This window comes from Serinus canaria, chromosome Z (genome assembly GCF_022539315.1).
Source record: "Serinus canaria isolate serCan28SL12 chromosome Z, serCan2020, whole genome shotgun sequence".
Classification (NCBI taxonomy): domain Eukaryota; kingdom Metazoa; phylum Chordata; class Aves; order Passeriformes; family Fringillidae; genus Serinus; species Serinus canaria.
The window spans coordinates 61005438-61025012 of NC_066343.1; the positions used below are offsets into that span (position 1 = coordinate 61005438).

Genomic DNA, 19575 nt, shown 5'->3' on the forward strand with positions numbered 1-19575 from the left:
CCTTTTCTTTAAAGATAAGTTTCTAACACTGAAAGAACTTAATATGTGATACTTCTAGTGATTAATGAGAGTCTCAGAGATGAGTGAAATTAAAAGCTAGAGCAAAATGTGATGTCTGACACTGTGAGTACAGGTACACACTTCCTGGTAGCTCCTGGACTGAGTTCAAGGCAATATTTTTATCTGTCCCCACCACCTCTTTCACAATATCTTTTCAGAGTGCTGGCTCAGTAGAAGCACTGGATGCTAAGCCAGCCTGGATAGTAGTAGAGCACTGACAGGCAAGGAATTCCCTGAAAAGGATTTTCATCTCCTAACTTGTTCTGTGGAGTCTGTGTTAATTTTCTTCTCAATAAATCCATTTTTCTTTTCCCTCACTTGTGAAAAGCAAAACAATTCCGTGCTTGGTTGAAAGGATAGAAATAAGGAACCCTAAAACATGAAGAGCTGCAAGTTTATGAACTGATCATTGCATGTTTGTGCACTTACTGAAGCAATGGGAGGATTGCTACATGTCTAAAATATTCTGTAGATAAAATAAACACCTGTGTGGTAAACATATAAATATATAGAAAAGCCACATTCTTTGTAATTAGCAGTTTTCACTTTAGCCTGTATGACTGTCATTATGTCACTGTGCAACTGAAAACTATTATTTTTGTGGTCTCATTAATATTCTACATGTATCAAAAAATTAGATTTATTTCATAGTGAGAATTTCTTATTTTGCTAAGTTGAAAATCAGGAAGCAACAATGTATCTGTGTCTATTAAAAAAGTAAGAAATGAGCAGAATTACTGAGAAACATTTGAGAAATTTGCTACGTGAGTTGTAAGAGATTATTTGGGAAATGCAGGTAATACAGATATCTACAGTTCCCAAAACAAAAATCCAGAAACTCGGTGTACCAACCATTGCCACACATTAAAGAAGACTTGTGTATTTATTAAAATACAAGTGTTCAGCTAGAGTAGAAAGTGTCCCACCCTGCAGGGTTGGAAATGAAATAGTTCATGCTTTTTAACGCCTGGAAGAAAACAGATTCACTACTACTACAGAGGAAGAGAAATGCTGTCTGTATAGTGTGTGTACAGCTTATTTTATATAACAGACCTTGAAGGGAATTAAGAGGCAAAGACATCTGTAGGGGAGCAGAAATGGAGTGTGTGTAGCTTGCTTTGTCATTCAACACCAGATATGTTCTTCATAATATTGATACTTAGAGCAACGGGACAAACTTAGAATGTGAGAAAGAGGTTAATACCCTTCCTGAGCCATTATTTAAAGTTCATGGCTGGCCTATTTTTAGGCCAGCATGTGAGAAGATGTTCGCTGAAAATAGATACAGATCATGTGTCCTTGCAGAATATAGAACATCAGGACATTTCATTTCCAAAGAACATAATTGGGATTTGGAGCAGAATCTTCTTTCCTCTCACCTCTTTGCTTGGAGATTATAACTTGGGTTATACAAGCACACACTCTTACGCCAGTTGTATCAACCTCTAAATAAGATAGCTAAATCTAATTTGAAATATAGTTTCTAATAGGACACATTAATTAGGTAAAATTTGATATTTTTTTCATTTAATGTTCAATTACACATATAAATGCATATGTGGGAGAGCATATATATGCATATGTGCATGTATGTATATACATGTCTATGTACATATACACATATATACATACAGATACATACACACCTATATACTTATATTCTGACACACACATGCAAACACATGACTGGGATGTCTGTGTGAGAAGAATGCTGTGTAAAACTGGTGATATCTTTCAAAAGTACTAAGTGCATATATTGCACTAGGTACTCGATATGGTCTCTCTTCTTCTGCGGTTCCAAAAATCTCAGCACTTATTTTCTATGCCACCAGACTATATTTATAATATCTTACCTTAAAATTAATTGTAGAAACTATGGGTTTAGGGGTCCTCCTATGATATAAAATCAATATGGAGAAGTTTATTCATGAAAGTATGGATTAAAATATAGTCTAAAAATAATTTGAAGAACTTTCTGAGTAAATTATGGGAATATATTTCTTATGGAAATAAACTCAGCCTATGTTTAATTCACTAAGTGAGCAATTAAATTACATATATAATTTAATTAAATGCTACTAATAGTTAAATAAATCTTAAACTTTGAGCAAGCAGATGAACTGAAATTGTTTTGAAAAAGAATAATAAAATTACATAAAGAACTGCATCCCATGGCTGCTTGGGCTCATGCACAGATGCTAATGGCAGATGCTGAGTACCCTGCTGTCATCTGACCCCTTTGCTTTTAGTGTATGTCCAGTCCTGTAGTGGAAGCACAAGCACAAGTATTTAAGGCCTCAGTGATGGCATTCAGAGAGCAAAACAGAGTAACAGACATAAATGCAGACAGCAGAAGGCTGTAGGTATCTCCCCTAGTTTCTTGTTTATTATTTACATCACTGCTTCTTCTCCATGGTCTATAGAATATGAGTTTTCAGAATGTAAAAAATGCTGAGGATGTCCTCGTGCCTCCTTGATATGTCAAGTCTTGACTGTGATTTGGCTCCTAGTTGGAAAGTGACTCTGTTATTCTGATGCCATGCCATTATTTAATGTGTCTGCCTACACACTAGACACTGGATGTTTGAAGTCTGATGCATTACTTTTACTCTAGCTGTTATTACTAATACACATTGACTTGTCTACTCCTGCCAGATTGCCTTCTCTTTGCTCCACATGATCTGCTATTGAGGCTGTTTCTGCTGTCACCATTTGCCCTCCTCAAATTTTTTCCACTCTTTACAACTCCCTTGCAATTTATTCATCTCTTTTCCCTGCAGCTACCAATATTAGCCAAAGTGGTACTCTCAAGCAAATTCTGTCCTGAGGGCTGTCTGGATGACACTATACTAAATTATTCCCAGAAAATTCATCTCCATTTTTATGACCTGCTGATAACTTCTCTGGAGCCAGCTCTCTATGTCTCCCCCTTACAAATGAGTATCATCCTCATGTTTCACTGTGAGCCAGGGCTCTAAAATCAGCACTTTCAGTATTTTTCTACTTCTGCATGCTTGAGCTCTGGTGCAGTGGCCTGAATGTGGGTCATGTGCTTCTTACACCTGTATTGCAAGTTGCTACTCACAACATAAGATCACTGAGCCTTTGCACCTGATACTACTCCAGCATCCTTGCCAGTAGTTTCCTTTAGAAGGCAAATTCAAATGGTATTACAATTAGCTTGCCCCAGTTCACATTGCAAAGCAGTGACGAAGGCCGAGTTCAGAATTAGAAAGGGATTGTGCATCCTCTTTAACTTTCTTTTTATATCCTTCTGTTATATATAGATGTGTACCTCTATAGCTGGCATCGTAAATATTATAGTACATACAGGCATTCAGGGTCCTGTCACACTTTTACCTAAGAAATCTAAATAATTCTCATTCATTATAAAATATTTTTTTCCCACTTTAAAATGTGGAATATACATGGTCTAACAATTTCTAAATTTTGTGTGTTAGGTAGAGTTAAGAGTTTGATATTTCTTGCACATAATATAAAGTAGGCCTTTATTGAGTAGTTACAAATCAAATAAGATGCAAACCAAAATGTACTTAAAAATACTAAACATAATTTCAGTGTAGATATTTCAAGTTCAGCTAACTGGGATTTATCCAGTATAACAGTAAGATTTAATTTAAGCCACTCAATAAATTTATAGAGAGAGCCTTTGAACCAATGGCTTTTAATTCGTTATAAGAAGAGTAAGTGTTAACCTAGCAATTAACAAGATAACAGTGTTTCTCATCCAGAGCTGCTCAAGAGCTGTAAAATAACTCAGTGAACAAATCAATACTGATTTTTAAATAACTATTTTCCTGGTTGTTGTTGCTACTGTGTCAACTAAACCATACACATAGGGTGTAGATAAAGAACATTCTCTTGGGAACTGTGTTCTTGTTCTGTTTTGGCCATTTGTGTTGCAGTACATGAGGAACAGGAGAAGGGAGGAGAGGACAAATGGAGAGTTGGAATGGCAGAAGGAATTACTTGCCTGTTTCAGAACACACAATAAACTTTCCATGGATATATTCACAACTTTGTTTCTGATCTTGATCAAACAAGAGCAAATTGGAAATAACACAAAAAATTTGTATCCAAACCATAGCTTTCTATTTCTTCTAAGGCATGTTTATGTTGTCCCGCCACCTAGTTCTTTGCTTCAAATTTTATTTTAGCCCCCAGTCACCTCTGATAGTTTCAAACACAGATTTCTTCCTCCCTGCTTTCATCCACAAGTTATTCTATGCACGGCATTCCTTTTCTCAAGTGAGAGAAACTCTTCATGCTCTCCTGCATTCTAACTGTATGTTTTAAACAATAAAGCACCCCAATCAATATATTTTACCCAATAATTCACGCAAATGTAACTCAGGCTGCCTTTGTGGAGCTTCACCGTGTCCTCATTTTCTTTCTCTCAAGCACAATTACTCTACCTTGCTGTCAGGTGAATCAAGCACTGTCCTGAGAACAGCAGCACTCTTTCCAGCACTATTCTAAAACAAATCCCTTTTTCTTGTGGTGATCAGGTGAAATCTTACTGACTTTGGTGGATACTAGAGGTAGTCTTCATTGAGCAAAGCTGTAAGTAGCAACTGAACTAGGTTTTTTTGGAGCATATATATTAAAAATAGTAGCTGCCAAACAGATGACATAGAATGTAAACCACCTATTGATTGTTGATGGCAAGTGGAGTTTCAGTACAAAGGCATAGTAGTGGAAATGCTTTCCAGAAGCATTAAACCAGATCACCATCTGGAGGAGGTGCCTGGAGCTTCCAAAGACATGGAGAAGCAGTGCTGCAGTAGAGACTTGTGAGCAAGCAAACTGGACAGAGTTTTGTGATTCTTAGCAAAACTTTCTCCTCTTTCTTAATCACTGAAAGTGATTAATGTTTAGAAAAACATGAAAGTTGCTTCAGTCATTGTGAAGTAAACATGAAGTCTAACTTGTGCCACTTTTCCATGCACTAACACAAAGTATGGATAATCATATGGATACCAACAGGATATTGATGCTGATAGGATTTTTTCAACTTCATATCCCTTAGTATTCATTTTATGCTACAGTGTTAAAGTACATGTGTTTAAATCTATATTGTCATTGGCATAATGGGCAGCTTCAATATTTAAAATTCCTGCTAAACAAAGATTTCAGCCCTAATTAGCCCCCCCAAGATATTATTTTTTAAATACTGTATAGGATTAACAAATACAGTATTCCAGTGTACACACATACAAATGGGAATAAAGACATTTAGTTACTCAGGGGCAAAAAACTGAAATAGTGATTGTTAAATACTTTTGTAAAATGCAGTTTATTTATTCAGTTAATGAGACAGAACAGTCTCTACAGCAACTGCTGTTATGGTACAGCACTAATTCCACATTACCTTCTGTAACAAACTGTGGATGTTTTTTCCCAAAAAGCATACACAGAAAATTTCTTCAGCAAAATAGTTCAAAGGGTAAAACCTTCAAGAAGTAGAGACTCGTCAGAGAGACCAAACTTTAAGTAGTTATCTCAATTATCAGGACTTGTCAGGCTTTTGAAATTAGACTGGTTATGTCTCTTAAACAGACTGCCTTAAAAGATTGGCTGTATTGCTGCTCCCATTTTAAAGCCTCTCATCCTTTTTCCAGATGGAAAACAAACTTAAGCAGCATTTAACATATCAGAACATTGTAGATGAAAGCTAAATTCCTTTAAAAAATAGTTAGAAAATGGATAAGCAGGTGGATGAATGAAAGAGTGGATAAATAGTGTCTTTTTTCTTTCTTTTTCTCTTTTCTAATCTTCCAAATATAATGGACAATCCAAAGATGAGCTTGGGATGCACAGGACTGCTTTCTCTTAAGCTCCATTTAATCAATTAACAAGCTGGGAAAAAGATGGATAGCTTTCATCAGAGTGCCTTTATTGGAGGTTTGGTTGAACCATATTGCCTCAAAAGGATTATTCTGTCTGCATTTGAATTTAATGCAATAATAATACTGAAGCATAAAAAATGCATATAAAGAGTTGAATAGAGAATTCTAATCAAGAAGGGAATGACAGAAAAGTATGCAGAAGGCCAACATTTAATCAACTAAGCCAAGAAAATATAATTGGTCAAATCTTTATCCCTCCTGGTTGCAAACACATAAAAAAGATTGCTTTCTGTGAAAAGACAGCAATACCAGCTACCATATGCTCTGTTTAGGGCTGACTTGTCTTAATCTGAGCTGAAAAGAGCTAGACAGAAAAAAAAAACCTGCTTTAACTCAGTCCTGTCAGTCCTGGCAGAATCTGAATTTCATTCATTGTTTTTCTGCAAAATCTGTGTATTCCTTCCTTATGCCTAAGTTTATCTCACAGGTGGATGGCAAATTTTCTGCATTTGGATATGCTTTATCCAGGCATATAATGGGAGTCTTGGGAACTGGAGGGCTTTGAAAATGAAATAGACGGGCTGGTCTCTGGTTTTCAAGGCAATTGGGATCCCATGGACTCTCTTTGCCTTAGAGATCAGAGATTTTTTTTCAGGTTTTGTGCTTTGTCTTTCGGTCAGATAAGTTGGCTGCCTCAGACCAGAACATTCTTGGGCTTTAAAATATATAACCGTAGGGACTACACAGGCTTCTAAAACAGACACAAGGAACATCCAGGTATATTTAAAAAATGATAAAATTCCAAGTCCTGAGGGAAAAAGAATAGTGTTTCTTGACGCAATTCTAGACATACTGGGGAAGAGTTACCAGATTTTACGTAAAATTTAAGCAGAGTTTCTATGTTGAAACTTTTCAATGTAATGGAAAAGTGGAAAGTTGAGGCAATCCCATTCAAAGAGAAAAAAATTTACATAGCTGTTTTTACTTACATGAAAGACCTCTGAGCAAAATTTATTTTAAGTCTTACCCTCTGTTGAGATGATAAAACAGAATGTGTCAAAGCAATTTGAACAACTTCAGGTGCACCAGAAATGAAGAATATTGCATCCCATTGCCACATGTAGATTTTCTGGCATTTAACAAGTTGTTAGATAATGATGTAGTCATTCCCTCAGTGGGGTACTAATCCTAGTCCTCCTGACTGTCTGCTGTCATAAAACCTGTGAGAACTTAGTATCAGTGAGATGCCTCCTTTCTGCCAAACTCAACTATAATTGACCAATGGGTTAAAAAATTACAGGAAATCATGAACACACACAGAATATAGCTTCTTAAAACTGGGCTTAAATATATTTAACCTGCTCAAACTAACTAAAATTTCGAAATATAATGCCTTTTCCTATGCTTCTCCCTTAATGATGGGTCAGTAATTTTTCATTTGCAAGTTATTTCTAAGGGAAAAAAATAGTTTTCTCAGTAAAGTGATTTCTCCCTTTCAATGATCAGGAAATTTATACTGATGTAGTTTCACATCCTTTTAGAGCAAAATGTAAAGGAACACTTGGAGGGAAAAAAAAGGTGCACTGTTACACAATAGATTTTTGCAATAGTTGTAGAAGTCTTCTAATTAAGCTAAGCCATTTTTCCAAATGTCCTACACATAGGAAGAACATAGTTTGCTGATGGAAGTAGTACCTTTTATAAGCTCAACTGGATTACTGAGAAAAAGTAAAGAACTTTTCAGGCAATCAGATCTTTCAAGAATTTTCCGTTTTTATGGCAACAGGATTTTCCAGTCAGTCTAAATAAAAGTACTACAATCCATCCAAAAGTCTTCTGGAAAAGAGATCCTAAAAACTTTTAGAGATGCCATCAGAGAACTGCAGTCACAGCAGGGAAAGCCTTGTGACTGCTTCTCTAATGTCTCGAGATGCTTCAGAGAAGCCATCAAGAAATACCGAACCCACACAAAATGATAATATCTGATGCTTTTACATCAGTTTGAAAAAAAAAATCCAGAAAGGTCAAGATGAGTAATAAATCCAATATATTACAAAGGATCAGAAGCCAGTGTAATTACCTAACCAATCTCTTATATAAAGCAGACCATTGTATATCTTAATTATGTGTAAGAGACCAGCAGTTGGAATAGATCAAAACTTGCTCCATCTAGATCTGATTCATTCTTGCTCTTTAAACATTTCAGCTATATAATGCATTCCTAATCCCTTCTTCAAGCTTCATTTGGTATTGTCTTCCCCGATCCTTTCCTCAGGCTTCATTTGGTATTTTCTTCAAGTAGAGGTGACAAAATGTCATTTAATGAAGATATAATATTGGGCACCATAGTCCGGTTCCATTCTAGCTCCAAAGAATTAAAAGAAAAATAAGAGTGAAAGATTTTTCTCTATACAAAATGTCAACTCCTAATTTGTCAGTTTGTTCTTTTGTTACCTCTCTTTTAAAACACAGAACTTTTTCTCCTAGTACTTTCTGAGTTATATAAAACACTTTCATAATCTTTACTGTTTCTTTCTCCCCAGGATGATATTTAAAGTAATACACAAGAACCTGAAATTGCAGAACTGCCTGTGATTAAGATTCAGGGAAATGTATTTTACTTGCTCTGAATGATCTCATATTTAAATAAAAGAACACTTTAAAGAAAAACAAAGCACTTAAAAATGACACATTTCTTTCTCCCTCAGTAATTTTCCACCTTCTAACATCTTAAATAAGGGAAGTTTGTACTTTAGCACAAACTTTCCCAGAAAACTAATCAACAAAATGAATGCATTACTAGGAATAACAGCTGAAATTACCTCAGCAGGGTGGTTTTGTAGCTATGTTGGTACCTTCATTAAGCAACTCAGGCTGAGCAGGATAATGTGTGTGCATACATGGGTATATCCAGATACAGGTCACATAATGTGAGAGAAAAGTGGGCAGAAGATTGAACCATAAGAGGACATGAGATTCCATGGTTGAAAACCCTCTTTCAAAGATATGTTTTGTTGGGATTCCCAAGATGTGATGAATTCCCTTCTGGGTGAGTAGGACTGGGTCTGCACAAAGGAGTCATCCAGGTCTGAATTCTCCCCTCTCTATACTGATAAAGATATGTTAGAGATAACTTCTTTTTTTTTTTTTTTTTCCCAATTTCCCTTTTGTTTCCTTCATCTGCCCTATTTTTCGGCTTTCACTCTAGACACCTATTCTCCAGGTTTTGTGTTCCTGTGTTCTCACTTCTCAGCAATTTCCATTTCTCAGCCTGTTTTTAAAGTCAAGATTCCTGCCTTCTTTTTTTTTTTTTCCTGTTTATTTTTTTTTCTAGGTCTTAGTGTTCCTTCTTTGTGTTTCCTCCCATTTTCTCTTTCATAGTAGTACTCCACCTAAGTCAATTTTACTCTTTCTTCCTAGTCTTGACTGGAGCTGAACTTTCTACTCTCATAGCCTTTTCTGTGCTTCCCCACCAGCTTCTATATAATTTCCAGTCAATTTTTGCTTTCTTTAGTAATTTCCTTTCTCTGCCTCTTGGGCATGCAAGATAAGCTATTCCCTTTCAGAAGCAGAAAACAAGCAGCAAGCCTACTGAAAAGTCCCTGAGCGAGACAAGACAAGTAATAGCTGTTGCCAGCATCAGTGGAGATGGCAGCAAGGCAGTCTCACGGGGAGCAGAGGATGTAGTCTGGGGCTCCTCATGGGATGCCACCACACTGCCAGCAGTCAGAGAAGCAAATAACTTTCCTGTGGGAGGGAGGTGACGGCTGGAGCATTACTAATAAATGTAGAGTTTAAACAAGAAGGAAAACAAGCTTGTCGTCATGCTTTAGAAAGACACTTGGAATCTCATTAGGATACTTACTGCCTCATAAAAAATATACTTGGAGGGTATCTTGGCATTAGCCCTCTTGACCTACTGACTAAGCAGTATTCAGAGATTTTTAATGTTATCTATATGGCAGTCCACATGTTGTTGCTTGAGATAATTTTTGTATTCAGGCAAACAGAAGATATCCTGCATCAAATTTGCTTTTTTTTTCCTCAAATGGAAAACTAGTTTGTAGGGTGCCTAGTGAGACATTTTGTTCAAATTTACTTTTCTAAGTCACACTAGACTTATTTGTAGAGGACGTGATTGCTCAGGAAAAGGTGGTTGTTTCTTCACTCTTCTCACTCTTAATGCACTTGCCTGTTAGTTGCTTCAGTAACTAATGTCTTCTCTTCAGAAGGGAATTCCCACATCTTTCCCAGATGCCAGGGAACTTATTTGAAGAACCCACTAAGGTTTTGTTGCTTATGGTGTGAAAAAAAACTTCCCCAACATGTCTACAAGCAGGATATTATGTTGTGGGACAGGGAGAGAAAAAGAATTTGTGTGATATCTGGATAATTCTATCTGAGCTTCATGCTCAGGGTTGTCTGTGTGGCACATATGAGATATATGAGACAGCAGAGGCATGGGAAGTTGAAAGAGCCACTTCCAGCAGGAATGCAGTCATGGGAGTGAGAGCACTGGTAGGTGGAATGTCTCCTTCACATCAATCTTGAAGTATTAGTTTAAGAAATGCTAGGGTTACTCCACAGACAATAAAGGCATATTTAGTTTTGCGAAGCAGTTAAATGACTGCTGGCTGTATTTTTCTTTTATTTGCTCTGTCTGCATTTATATACAGATGATTATATTCACTCTTCCTGTCATGTTGGGTTTGCTACCTCAGTAGATGTTGCCTGCCTGAGCCACTCTCCATGTGCAATACTGATTAGTCTCAGTTTTTCAATACAATGTTAAATCTGTAATGGCAACTGACCATGTTAATTTCCCAAGACGACGTAAGGTCTGGAAGAATGAGCTTGAAAATATTTCATAAATTGTTCATAGGGTTTTGTTTTTATTTATTTAAAGCAAGTACGACATTTACAGCTTTTTTTGGTACTAATCTTTTCATGCAGATGAGCTCATAGTGCGCTCTGTAAATATGAATGCAGTTTCTCCTTGGTAGGAGAAATCCTTAAGGCCCTAGGAAAATAGTAGTGCTTTCTGCATATAGGGGCCTACTTTACACACATCTCTTTAAAGGGCAGAAATGTATGTGTCTGTGTGTATAAAATTAATTCAAAACTGTGCAGGAAATTTTCCTGTTGATTTCAACTATCAAAATGTAATAGATATTTATATTACCACTAGATATATTCAAAACAGAAAGATGGTGTAACATTTGGAAACACAGCGCTTGCATAATTTCATCACTTAATATAGTTATTGCAACAGCCAATCTGGTTGTCAAGTGTAATTCCTATTTAATTTTTACCTTTCTGTCTCATTGTCCTCTTAAACTCCAATGGGATTAATAAAAAACATGTGAAAAGTCACCATTAGCCTTAGAAAAACAAGTCAGACTGCACTTTTGTTTCAATCACTTCAAAAGAAACAGATTTAAATATGTTATAAAGTAAGCACAGAGACATAGAAAAGTCCAGTGTGAGCATAAAGAAATTCTTTATTAAGAAAACAGAATATCTTTTTTTCAAAGCCCATCATATTGAACATATTTACTGACCATTATTATCATGATGTTTCCTTCCCATTCAGGAGATTGTCAACTTCAACTGTCGGAAGCTGGTGGCTACAATGCCTCTTTTTGCTAATGCAGACCCAAATTTTGTGACTGCCATGCTAAGCAAATTGAGATTTGAGGTGTTCCAACCTGGAGATTATATTATCCGAGAAGGGGCCGTGGGTAAGAAGATGTATTTCATTCAACATGGTGTTGCTGGTGTCATCACCAAGTCCAACAAGGAGCTGAAGCTGACAGATGGCTCTTACTTTGGAGGTGAGTGGGAAAAAATGAATGATTACACTGGAGTGAATACACTAAAAGAAAACATGTACAGGTAACAGATAAAAAGAGACTTTTGAATAAGTTAACTAAGAGTCACTTGCCTAGACAATTCAAACTGCAGTGAAATGTGCAAAATATTTCTGAACAAATCATTCAGAGTCTGCTTACTGTTGTGAGGACAACTGTTACAAATGCAAAATGACTTTCTAGAATTTTGAAGTTATTTTAAATTAAAATCGCTGTTATTTACCAAAAAATAGTTTAATAAAAATTTAGTAATTTTCATAGTTATTTTATAGCTTTTCAAAGGTAGAATTGACAGAATTAGTGTTTTTAAAAAAGAATAATAAAAAAGAATAAATATGATGGTAAAAATCATAGTAAGAATTGCAAAATTAGCATTGAATATAAGAGCATTATTTACATGGGATATTTTGCAATTCATTCATTAGTGCTTTTTCACTGAATTTACCACACATCAATGTTTATCCTGACAATATATACTAGGAGAAACTGGACTTCTGTTTGACTAGGTACCTCTCTAACAGATGTATATTAATAAAAATCAGGCATTAATTTTAATCCTAATTAAATTAAGTTGGTAATCCTAATGAAAAATAGTTATTTGCTTACGTGAAAGCATCTGAATATGTATATCTTGATGAAAGCAACTGCTTTTCTTACACATCATAATTGATGATACAATATAGTTGTTCCCCGTGACTGTAAATTATCTGGTTTTCAGAAGCTGCCTGAATATTTGTGTGTGCACCACTGCTGCTCATTAGAGTTATTTACAGTGAGCTGGGCATTGTATTAATTTGCTGTTGAATTCCATTAAATGATCCCATAACTGACCTGAAAGCCTATCAGAAAATTCTCAATTGAAAGCCTAATTAGTGCCACTTAGTTGGTGTAGAGAAGGGGGCAGCTAAGAAAAGTGAATTGGGCTCAGCGTTTCAATTGGGCTATAGAGTTACTTAACTAATCCCATTTTAGAATAATACGCTAAAGCAACTCCTACTGATCTGGCCAGAAGACCTTGTCACTTCGAAGTAGCCTCTGCAAGGTGATTTGTATCACCAGTATTTGTAGAAGCACTTTGGTAAAGAGGTCTTGTGCTTATCCCACAGGATTAAACTGTAGATGCTGAAGACAGGAGATTAACTAGAAAGAAAAGGTAAATGCTGAGGATGAAAAAACAGTGCAGTCTTGGTCTTGGTCTCCTCTATGCTTAGCAGTGCCCTAGTTTATGAAAATGTGTTTGCAAGAGCCTCTGTGCTGAATCTGGCCATAATACTCCTCTGAACCAGCAGAGGATCAGAGGAGATTGCGCATGAAAGTATTTTACATAACTGTCAGCCTGTTGTTGCAGTGCAAACAACTATTTAGCTCATCCTCTTCAACTGCTACCCTTCTTAACAGGAATGCAGACAAAAAATAAGCTAGCTGCAATATCCAGACACACAGGAACTTACTACACTGCATACCAAAGCACTTTTGCTCATCCAAACTGCAGCTGGGATGGGACAGGTGTTGCAGAAATGGGTGGTAATGCATGCAAAGCCTGCTGGGGCAAACAGAAGGTAATAGCTGCTGCTGTAACATGGAGGAGTGAGGAGAGGTGAAAAAAGTGCACAGGGAGAGACAACCTGAGAGAGGAAATGCCCCAAGATCCATAGTGATGTAGCTCAGACCTGTTGTAGCAAAACACCATATATCGTGAATTTCCAGAAGTGTATTTCCAGCTGGGGAGATAAAAGACCTATCTGGATCAGAGGAGCTGTGGATGCCCTATTCACAGACATGCTTGAGGCCAGTCTGGATTGGGCCCTGAGCAACCTGATCTAGTGAATGTCACCCATGGCAAGGGCATTGGCACTAGATGATCCTTAAGGTCCCTTATAACTCAAACCATTCTATGATTTTATAATTTTATGACTGCAGCTGAAAAGAGAGAAAACAAGCTGCAAATCAGATATATGTGAATTGAAAAGGTTTGGATTCTCAAAGGAGAAAATAAAAAACAGTTCTAAAATTGTCATCTCTCTGGAGAACAGCCATTTTCCCTGAAGTGTGTATCAGAATCTGAGTAAAGCTTCCTGACCAAAGCAGACACAAGGAATATTGCATAGTGATAAAACAATAAACTGGAAGGTCAAGGCTGCATTCAAATCCTAAAACCAATAACCCCCTTTTTTGCTTAAAGGACACATAAAAAATCTGAGGCAGACACTATGTTTAAAATGCTACTTGTAACAACTCATCTGTTTAGCTCCCAGGTCTGACAAAATACATCAATTTCAACACCTGAGCTTCCAAAAGCAAGTAAAGGGCACGCAAGTGACAGGGTGCCATGCCTAAACAGATCATTTTTTAATTTTTAAACATCTTATGTTTTGAAAGTTCCTCATCCCAGCTCAGAGGAACTTCTGTCTGTCAGGTATGTCCCAGAGCTGAGTTACCTGGGGACCTTGGCTCTGGAGAGATTTGCAGGCTCACCTCCAGAACAGTGCAGGGTTTCACCAGCATCCTGCCTTGGATTTGGAAAACCAAACTCTTAATATGCAAAATATTTCTGTGCTAACAACATTATATCAGGAAAACAATTTATGTAAAAAATTTACCAGTAAAAAAACAACAATGCTAAAATTGTGGGAGAACTGGAGATTAGTGTGAAAGCCAAGATTTAAGAGGAACCAAAGCAGAATCATGAGTATTTGGGAATGACTTGAATGGAGACTGTGGGGAGAATGAAAGCCTGGAAAACCAAAACTTGTAGTAAAAAAGAGGAAATATCTTGAGGTTTGAGGACTGACGTGGAACATTTAAATTCTCTTGCCTGATCTTTGTTTTTAATTAAAAACTGGCTTAGATCTGGTCTAATAGGAAACCAAATAAACCTTACAATTAGTTGGTAATTCTTCTCAAAAAGAATATGCCTGGATAACCACCAGTGGAATAGATGAATCAGACTGCACCTCTGCTGTACACTTTTTGTTCATTTTTGAGGGACTGTCCTGGTTTAGGGCAAATTTGGCCCTCCAAAAGGGCCCCCCCCAGAAAGCAAACCCGCATGGCCCCTCCACCCAGCCAGTTAGGGAAGAAATTTCCTCGGAGAGAAATGGAAAAAAAACTGTTTATTTAAACAGGCACAGCACTCCCCAGCACACAAAATGAACAGTACCGGATGACAGCACTCATTCACGGCTATGAAGAGATGACAAACTCAGAAAGTCTCCCCGGTGGGTGCTCGCTCTGTTATCAGTCCCTCTGGCACTGGGAATGGCCACTGCCCACAGTGAGCCACAAAGTGAGAGCTCTCGGTGCTCCCCAGGTCCTGGTCTGGAGCAGGTTTGAACAGTTCCAAGAAAAGGGGAAGAAAAACAGTCCAGGGAACTCCTCTGCCTCATGTAGCTAAACTAAGTAAAAAGGAAAGGAGGGCTCTGTTCTGCTCCATTCATGCCCAGACAGCACAGTCCAGCAGAATGTGGAGGGCTGAGTGCAGTCCCTGATAACAAACTCTGTGCTGCTTCTTCTTCTTCTCTCCGCCTTCACTCTCAGAGCCAGTCCTGAAGGCACAGAATATAATGTCCAGCATAAATAGAATGGACGACAGGGATACAAGCATCATAACATCACCCTAGGACAGGGACATGCAAAGTGGTGGCAACAGAAAGATCTGGGCTTGACTACTGTCTGCCTCCTTCCTCATCTGTGCCCACTGGTTTCTCCTTGGGGGAGGAAAGGAGTAAATACAATAATGTAACCACAAAGATCTTGTGGTTTATTCCCTGGTATTTCTGTGGGAAGAGCCTTCTGTCCCTTGACCTTCATGTTTGTCCATAAATGTAATCTTCTTGAACTTTGTGTGCAGGAGCAATTTTTAGCCCAGCAGTGTGTAGGATGCTCTTTTTCATCCCAATAAGTGGGTTTTTTTCAGACTGCTGGTTGAAGGACATTATCATCCTCCATATCTCCTCCAAGTGCTAGTAGGAATTTGAAAGCAGTTTCTGGTACTATCCTTTTCAATAGGCCATATTCCCCCTACTATATTCACAGTATGCTCATCTGAATTTTTATAAAAGGGACAGGAATTAGACAAGGAAGAATACATGAAACTACTTTTCATTATACTGTGCAGTTATGTAGTCATTTCTACTTCAGTGAAATTATGTAAGCCACAGATAGCAGTGAAGAATCATGGGATTTTAATACTCTATAGTGGCTGTTATTGGATTTGTTTTTAATTGAACTATATCTTGTTTTTTTAAAACATTGGTGGATTTTTTTATGTCCCCCTTAATTTTTTGCTTTCTGTTTGGTAATAGTTCCCCATTATTAGAAATTTTGTTCCTAGTTCCCCATTATTTAAATGGAATTTTATATGCCACTATCAGCATAGCAGTTAGATGCATCTTTTCCTTGTTAAGTACAAGAGGAACTTCTGACACTGACAGAGTTTTCATACGGCAGGAAATAACATTGCCCTCAACGGAAATTACCATGGAATCACAGAAACATAAAATGGCTTGAGTTAAAAGGGATGTTTAACATCATCTACTTCTGCTTCCCCCCACCATGGTCAGGGACACCTTTCACTAGACCAGATTGCTAAGAGCCCCATCCAAGTGTTCATCCTTGAACACTTCCAGGGACAGAGCATCCACATCCTCTCTGGGCAAGCTGTGCCAGTGTCTGACTACTCTCACTGTAAAGAATTTTTTCTTAGTGTCTAATGTAAATCTATTCTGTTTCAGTTTAAGCCATTTCCCCTTGTCCTTTCACCACACGCTCTTGTAAAAAGTCTCTCTCTGTCTTTCTTGGAGACTCCTTTCAGGTACCAGAGGATCTCAATTAGGTCACCTCTAAGCCTTCTCTTCTCCTGGCAGAAAAAAACCTAATTCTGTCAGCCTTGCCTTACTGGAGAGGGGCTCCAGCCTTCTGATCATTTTGGCCTCCTCTGGATTTGTTCCAATAGGTCCAAGTCCTTCCTGTCTTGGAGACCCCATCTCTGGATGCAGTGCTCCAGGTGGGTCTCACCAGAGCAGAGCAGAGGGGCAGAATCCCCTCCCTGCCCTGCTGCCCATGGGGCTCTGGATGCAGCCCAGGACACGTTTGTCTCTCTGGGCTGTGAGTGCCATGGCAGGGCATGTGCAGCCTCTCACCCACAGCACCCCAAGTCCTTCTGGGCAGGGCTGCTCTGGGGCTGTCCATGCCCAGCCTGTGCTGATACCAGGGGTTCCTACCCAGGTGCAGCACTAGCACTTGGACTTGATAAACCTCATCAGATTCCCAAGGGCCACTTCTGGAGCTTGCCCAGGTCCCTCTGGATGGCATCGCATCCTTCAGAAGTGTCAACTGTACTGCTCAGTTTGGATTCATCAAAAATTTGCTGAGAGTGCTCTCAATTCCTTAATTTATTTCATTAATGAAGACACTACACAAGACTGGTCCCAGTATGGATCCCTGAGGGACACCACTTTTCACGGATACCCATCAGGACTCTGAGCCATTGACTAGTGCCCTCTGGATGTGACCATACAAACAATTCTTTATCCAAGGAATTATGATTTAGTTGCCTGTAGGGTTAGTGGCATGTGAATGAAGGTCAGGAGAGAATGAATGCATGGTACGGACTCTGTTAACACATAGGACAGAACTGTAGGGAAGAGCGTGGGGAGTGATATAGATGTCAACAGAGAGAGAACTCTGTGAGTAGGAGTCAGGTTGTCAGTGGTGCAAATAAATGGGAGACAGAGCAGCTGACAGTGCAGGGGAACATCATGGACATGAGACTGATGGGAAAGGGAGGAAAACGCTAGCAGCAAGCACAGATCTGAACAACCTCCAGAAGCTGGAAAAGAGTGGGAAGGTGCTTACACCTATCCCTTTCGAATAGCGAGTTGGAAAACCTGACTGCACATGTGTTTGCAGTTAAGCTGAACTGAAAACTTGAGATCGACACACTTGAACTCAGCTTCCTTGGATGGAGAATAAAAATCAGGAGGCAGGTGAAAAATGTAAGCAATTGTATTTTGAGGATGTTGTGATTATGAAGTGGTTTAATTTTCTTGTCATCTTGTCTCTGGTCCTGAGTATCTACAGTTTACAATACTGAAAATACAAAGTACACAGCAGTGGATAATGACAGCTCCCCCATTTTTGCTTTCTCTGTCTCAGTGCACATTTGTTTTTCTCTTTAATATCTTGGAAGTTCAAACTCATTTATGATATAATCCTAGTAATAAATGGTAGGAAGGAAATTGCCAGGTTTCAAGCTTCTTGAACCTTTTTCTCTCAGTCCCAGCTGACTGGATTAGAAATTGCTCTTCTTGCGACAGGAGGAATTACTGAACAGATTGTGTATTAATTCTTCACTATACATACAAAATAAGCAAAATGCAAGGATTTTGACATCTTCTGAGGTGAAGCACAAGAATATGAGTCCTTTGCTTATAGAAGAGATTAATTCAACAATTACTGGGGCTTTACAGAGCAGAATTATTAACATATCTAATGAACCTAATACTAATCTAATTTACCTGTACCAATACATATTGATAGAAACTGATGTACTACCACTGCTGTGTAAATATTCTGGTTTTTGCTTTGGAAATTGTTTCAGAAACACTCCATAATAATATTATATGTTGGTAATTCAAAATCTCTGATAATTAATCAGACATTAATTATCAAACATACAATGGTGTAATAAACTAAATGATGTTTGCTTTAATACAATAAAGCCTTTCCAATTATCTCCTTACTCTTACTCAGATGTATGGGTCTTAAGGCTACTTCAGTCATGACTTCAGTAAGATCAGGCCCTGCAACTTCTCCTTCCCTTCTGGAAAGGCCTTCTGCTCCCTGATACCTGGTGACCCTCCACTTCTCTGCACATCCCTCACCCCAGACTTCTATGGTGTTCCCATGCTCTCACCTACAGATGGCAGGCTCCTGCCTGGAGAGCCAAGTGGAAAAGCAGCTTTCAACCATTGATAACTTCCCTGAGATTGTTACCCCTGCAAATATAAAAGTTTTAAGCTGTCCCAAAGCTAGTGCAGAGGACTTTGATAAGCAGCAGTAGTTTCATAATGTCCTGTGCCCAGTCAGCTGCCAGTCCTGTCAGAATCAGAGCCAGAGGAGTGACTCAAGACAGGTAGGCAGCAAGTGCTGAGGCAGCTCAGCAAGTGCTGGTTTATTTAAGCACTTGCTGAGCTGCCTCCATGAACTGGTGTTAGAGTGGGGCTGATAGGCCATACGAAGAGGAGAACAAAGGACTAAATCCACTGCCCAACCAGTACAGCTCAGCACAGCTTACTCAGAGGAGGATTTCTGGGAACACATTCAGGACTCTGCTGTTAATTCATTTGCTTACTCACTGGTGGACAGAGGCCTGATTGTTCACTGTGGTCTCATCCTGCTCTTTTCTGTAGTCACTGGCAAAATTCCCCTCAACCACAAAGGACACAAGATAAGACTGGTCTCCCTGCTATCTTTTCCTTTCTCCATCTGTTTTCCCACCTGTGTTTACACAGGCTTTCCTTCATGCAGCAGCCCAGACATATGTTCCTGGAAATTTAACCCTTTTTTTTTTCTGTTTTTAACAGATACTGTGTTAGAGCTGAAGGAATTGCTAGGGAAATCCAAATATTGCTAGGGAAATCCAAACTTAGTGTTTAGGAAGTGCAGATATATTTTTATTAATTAGGTCTGGGGGCCCCATGGAGGTTTTGTTAGTTGAAGGAGTTTCCTAATTCCAGTAGATAAGTTTGCAGTGATTCACGCTGCCCAGTTTT

At 38.3% G+C, this 19575-nt stretch overlaps 1 protein-coding gene across 1 annotated transcript in view; it reads left to right on the plus strand.

The window, feature by feature from the left end:
- HCN1 (hyperpolarization activated cyclic nucleotide gated potassium channel 1) overlaps positions 1-19575 on the plus strand; it is a 191986-nt gene that overhangs the window by 160530 nt on the left and 11881 nt on the right. Inside the window, exon 6 of the mRNA XM_030237500.2 lies at positions 11524-11764. Coding sequence (XP_030093360.2) covers positions 11524-11764 — 241 coding nt within the window. The remainder of the gene's footprint in view (positions 1-11523; positions 11765-19575) is intronic.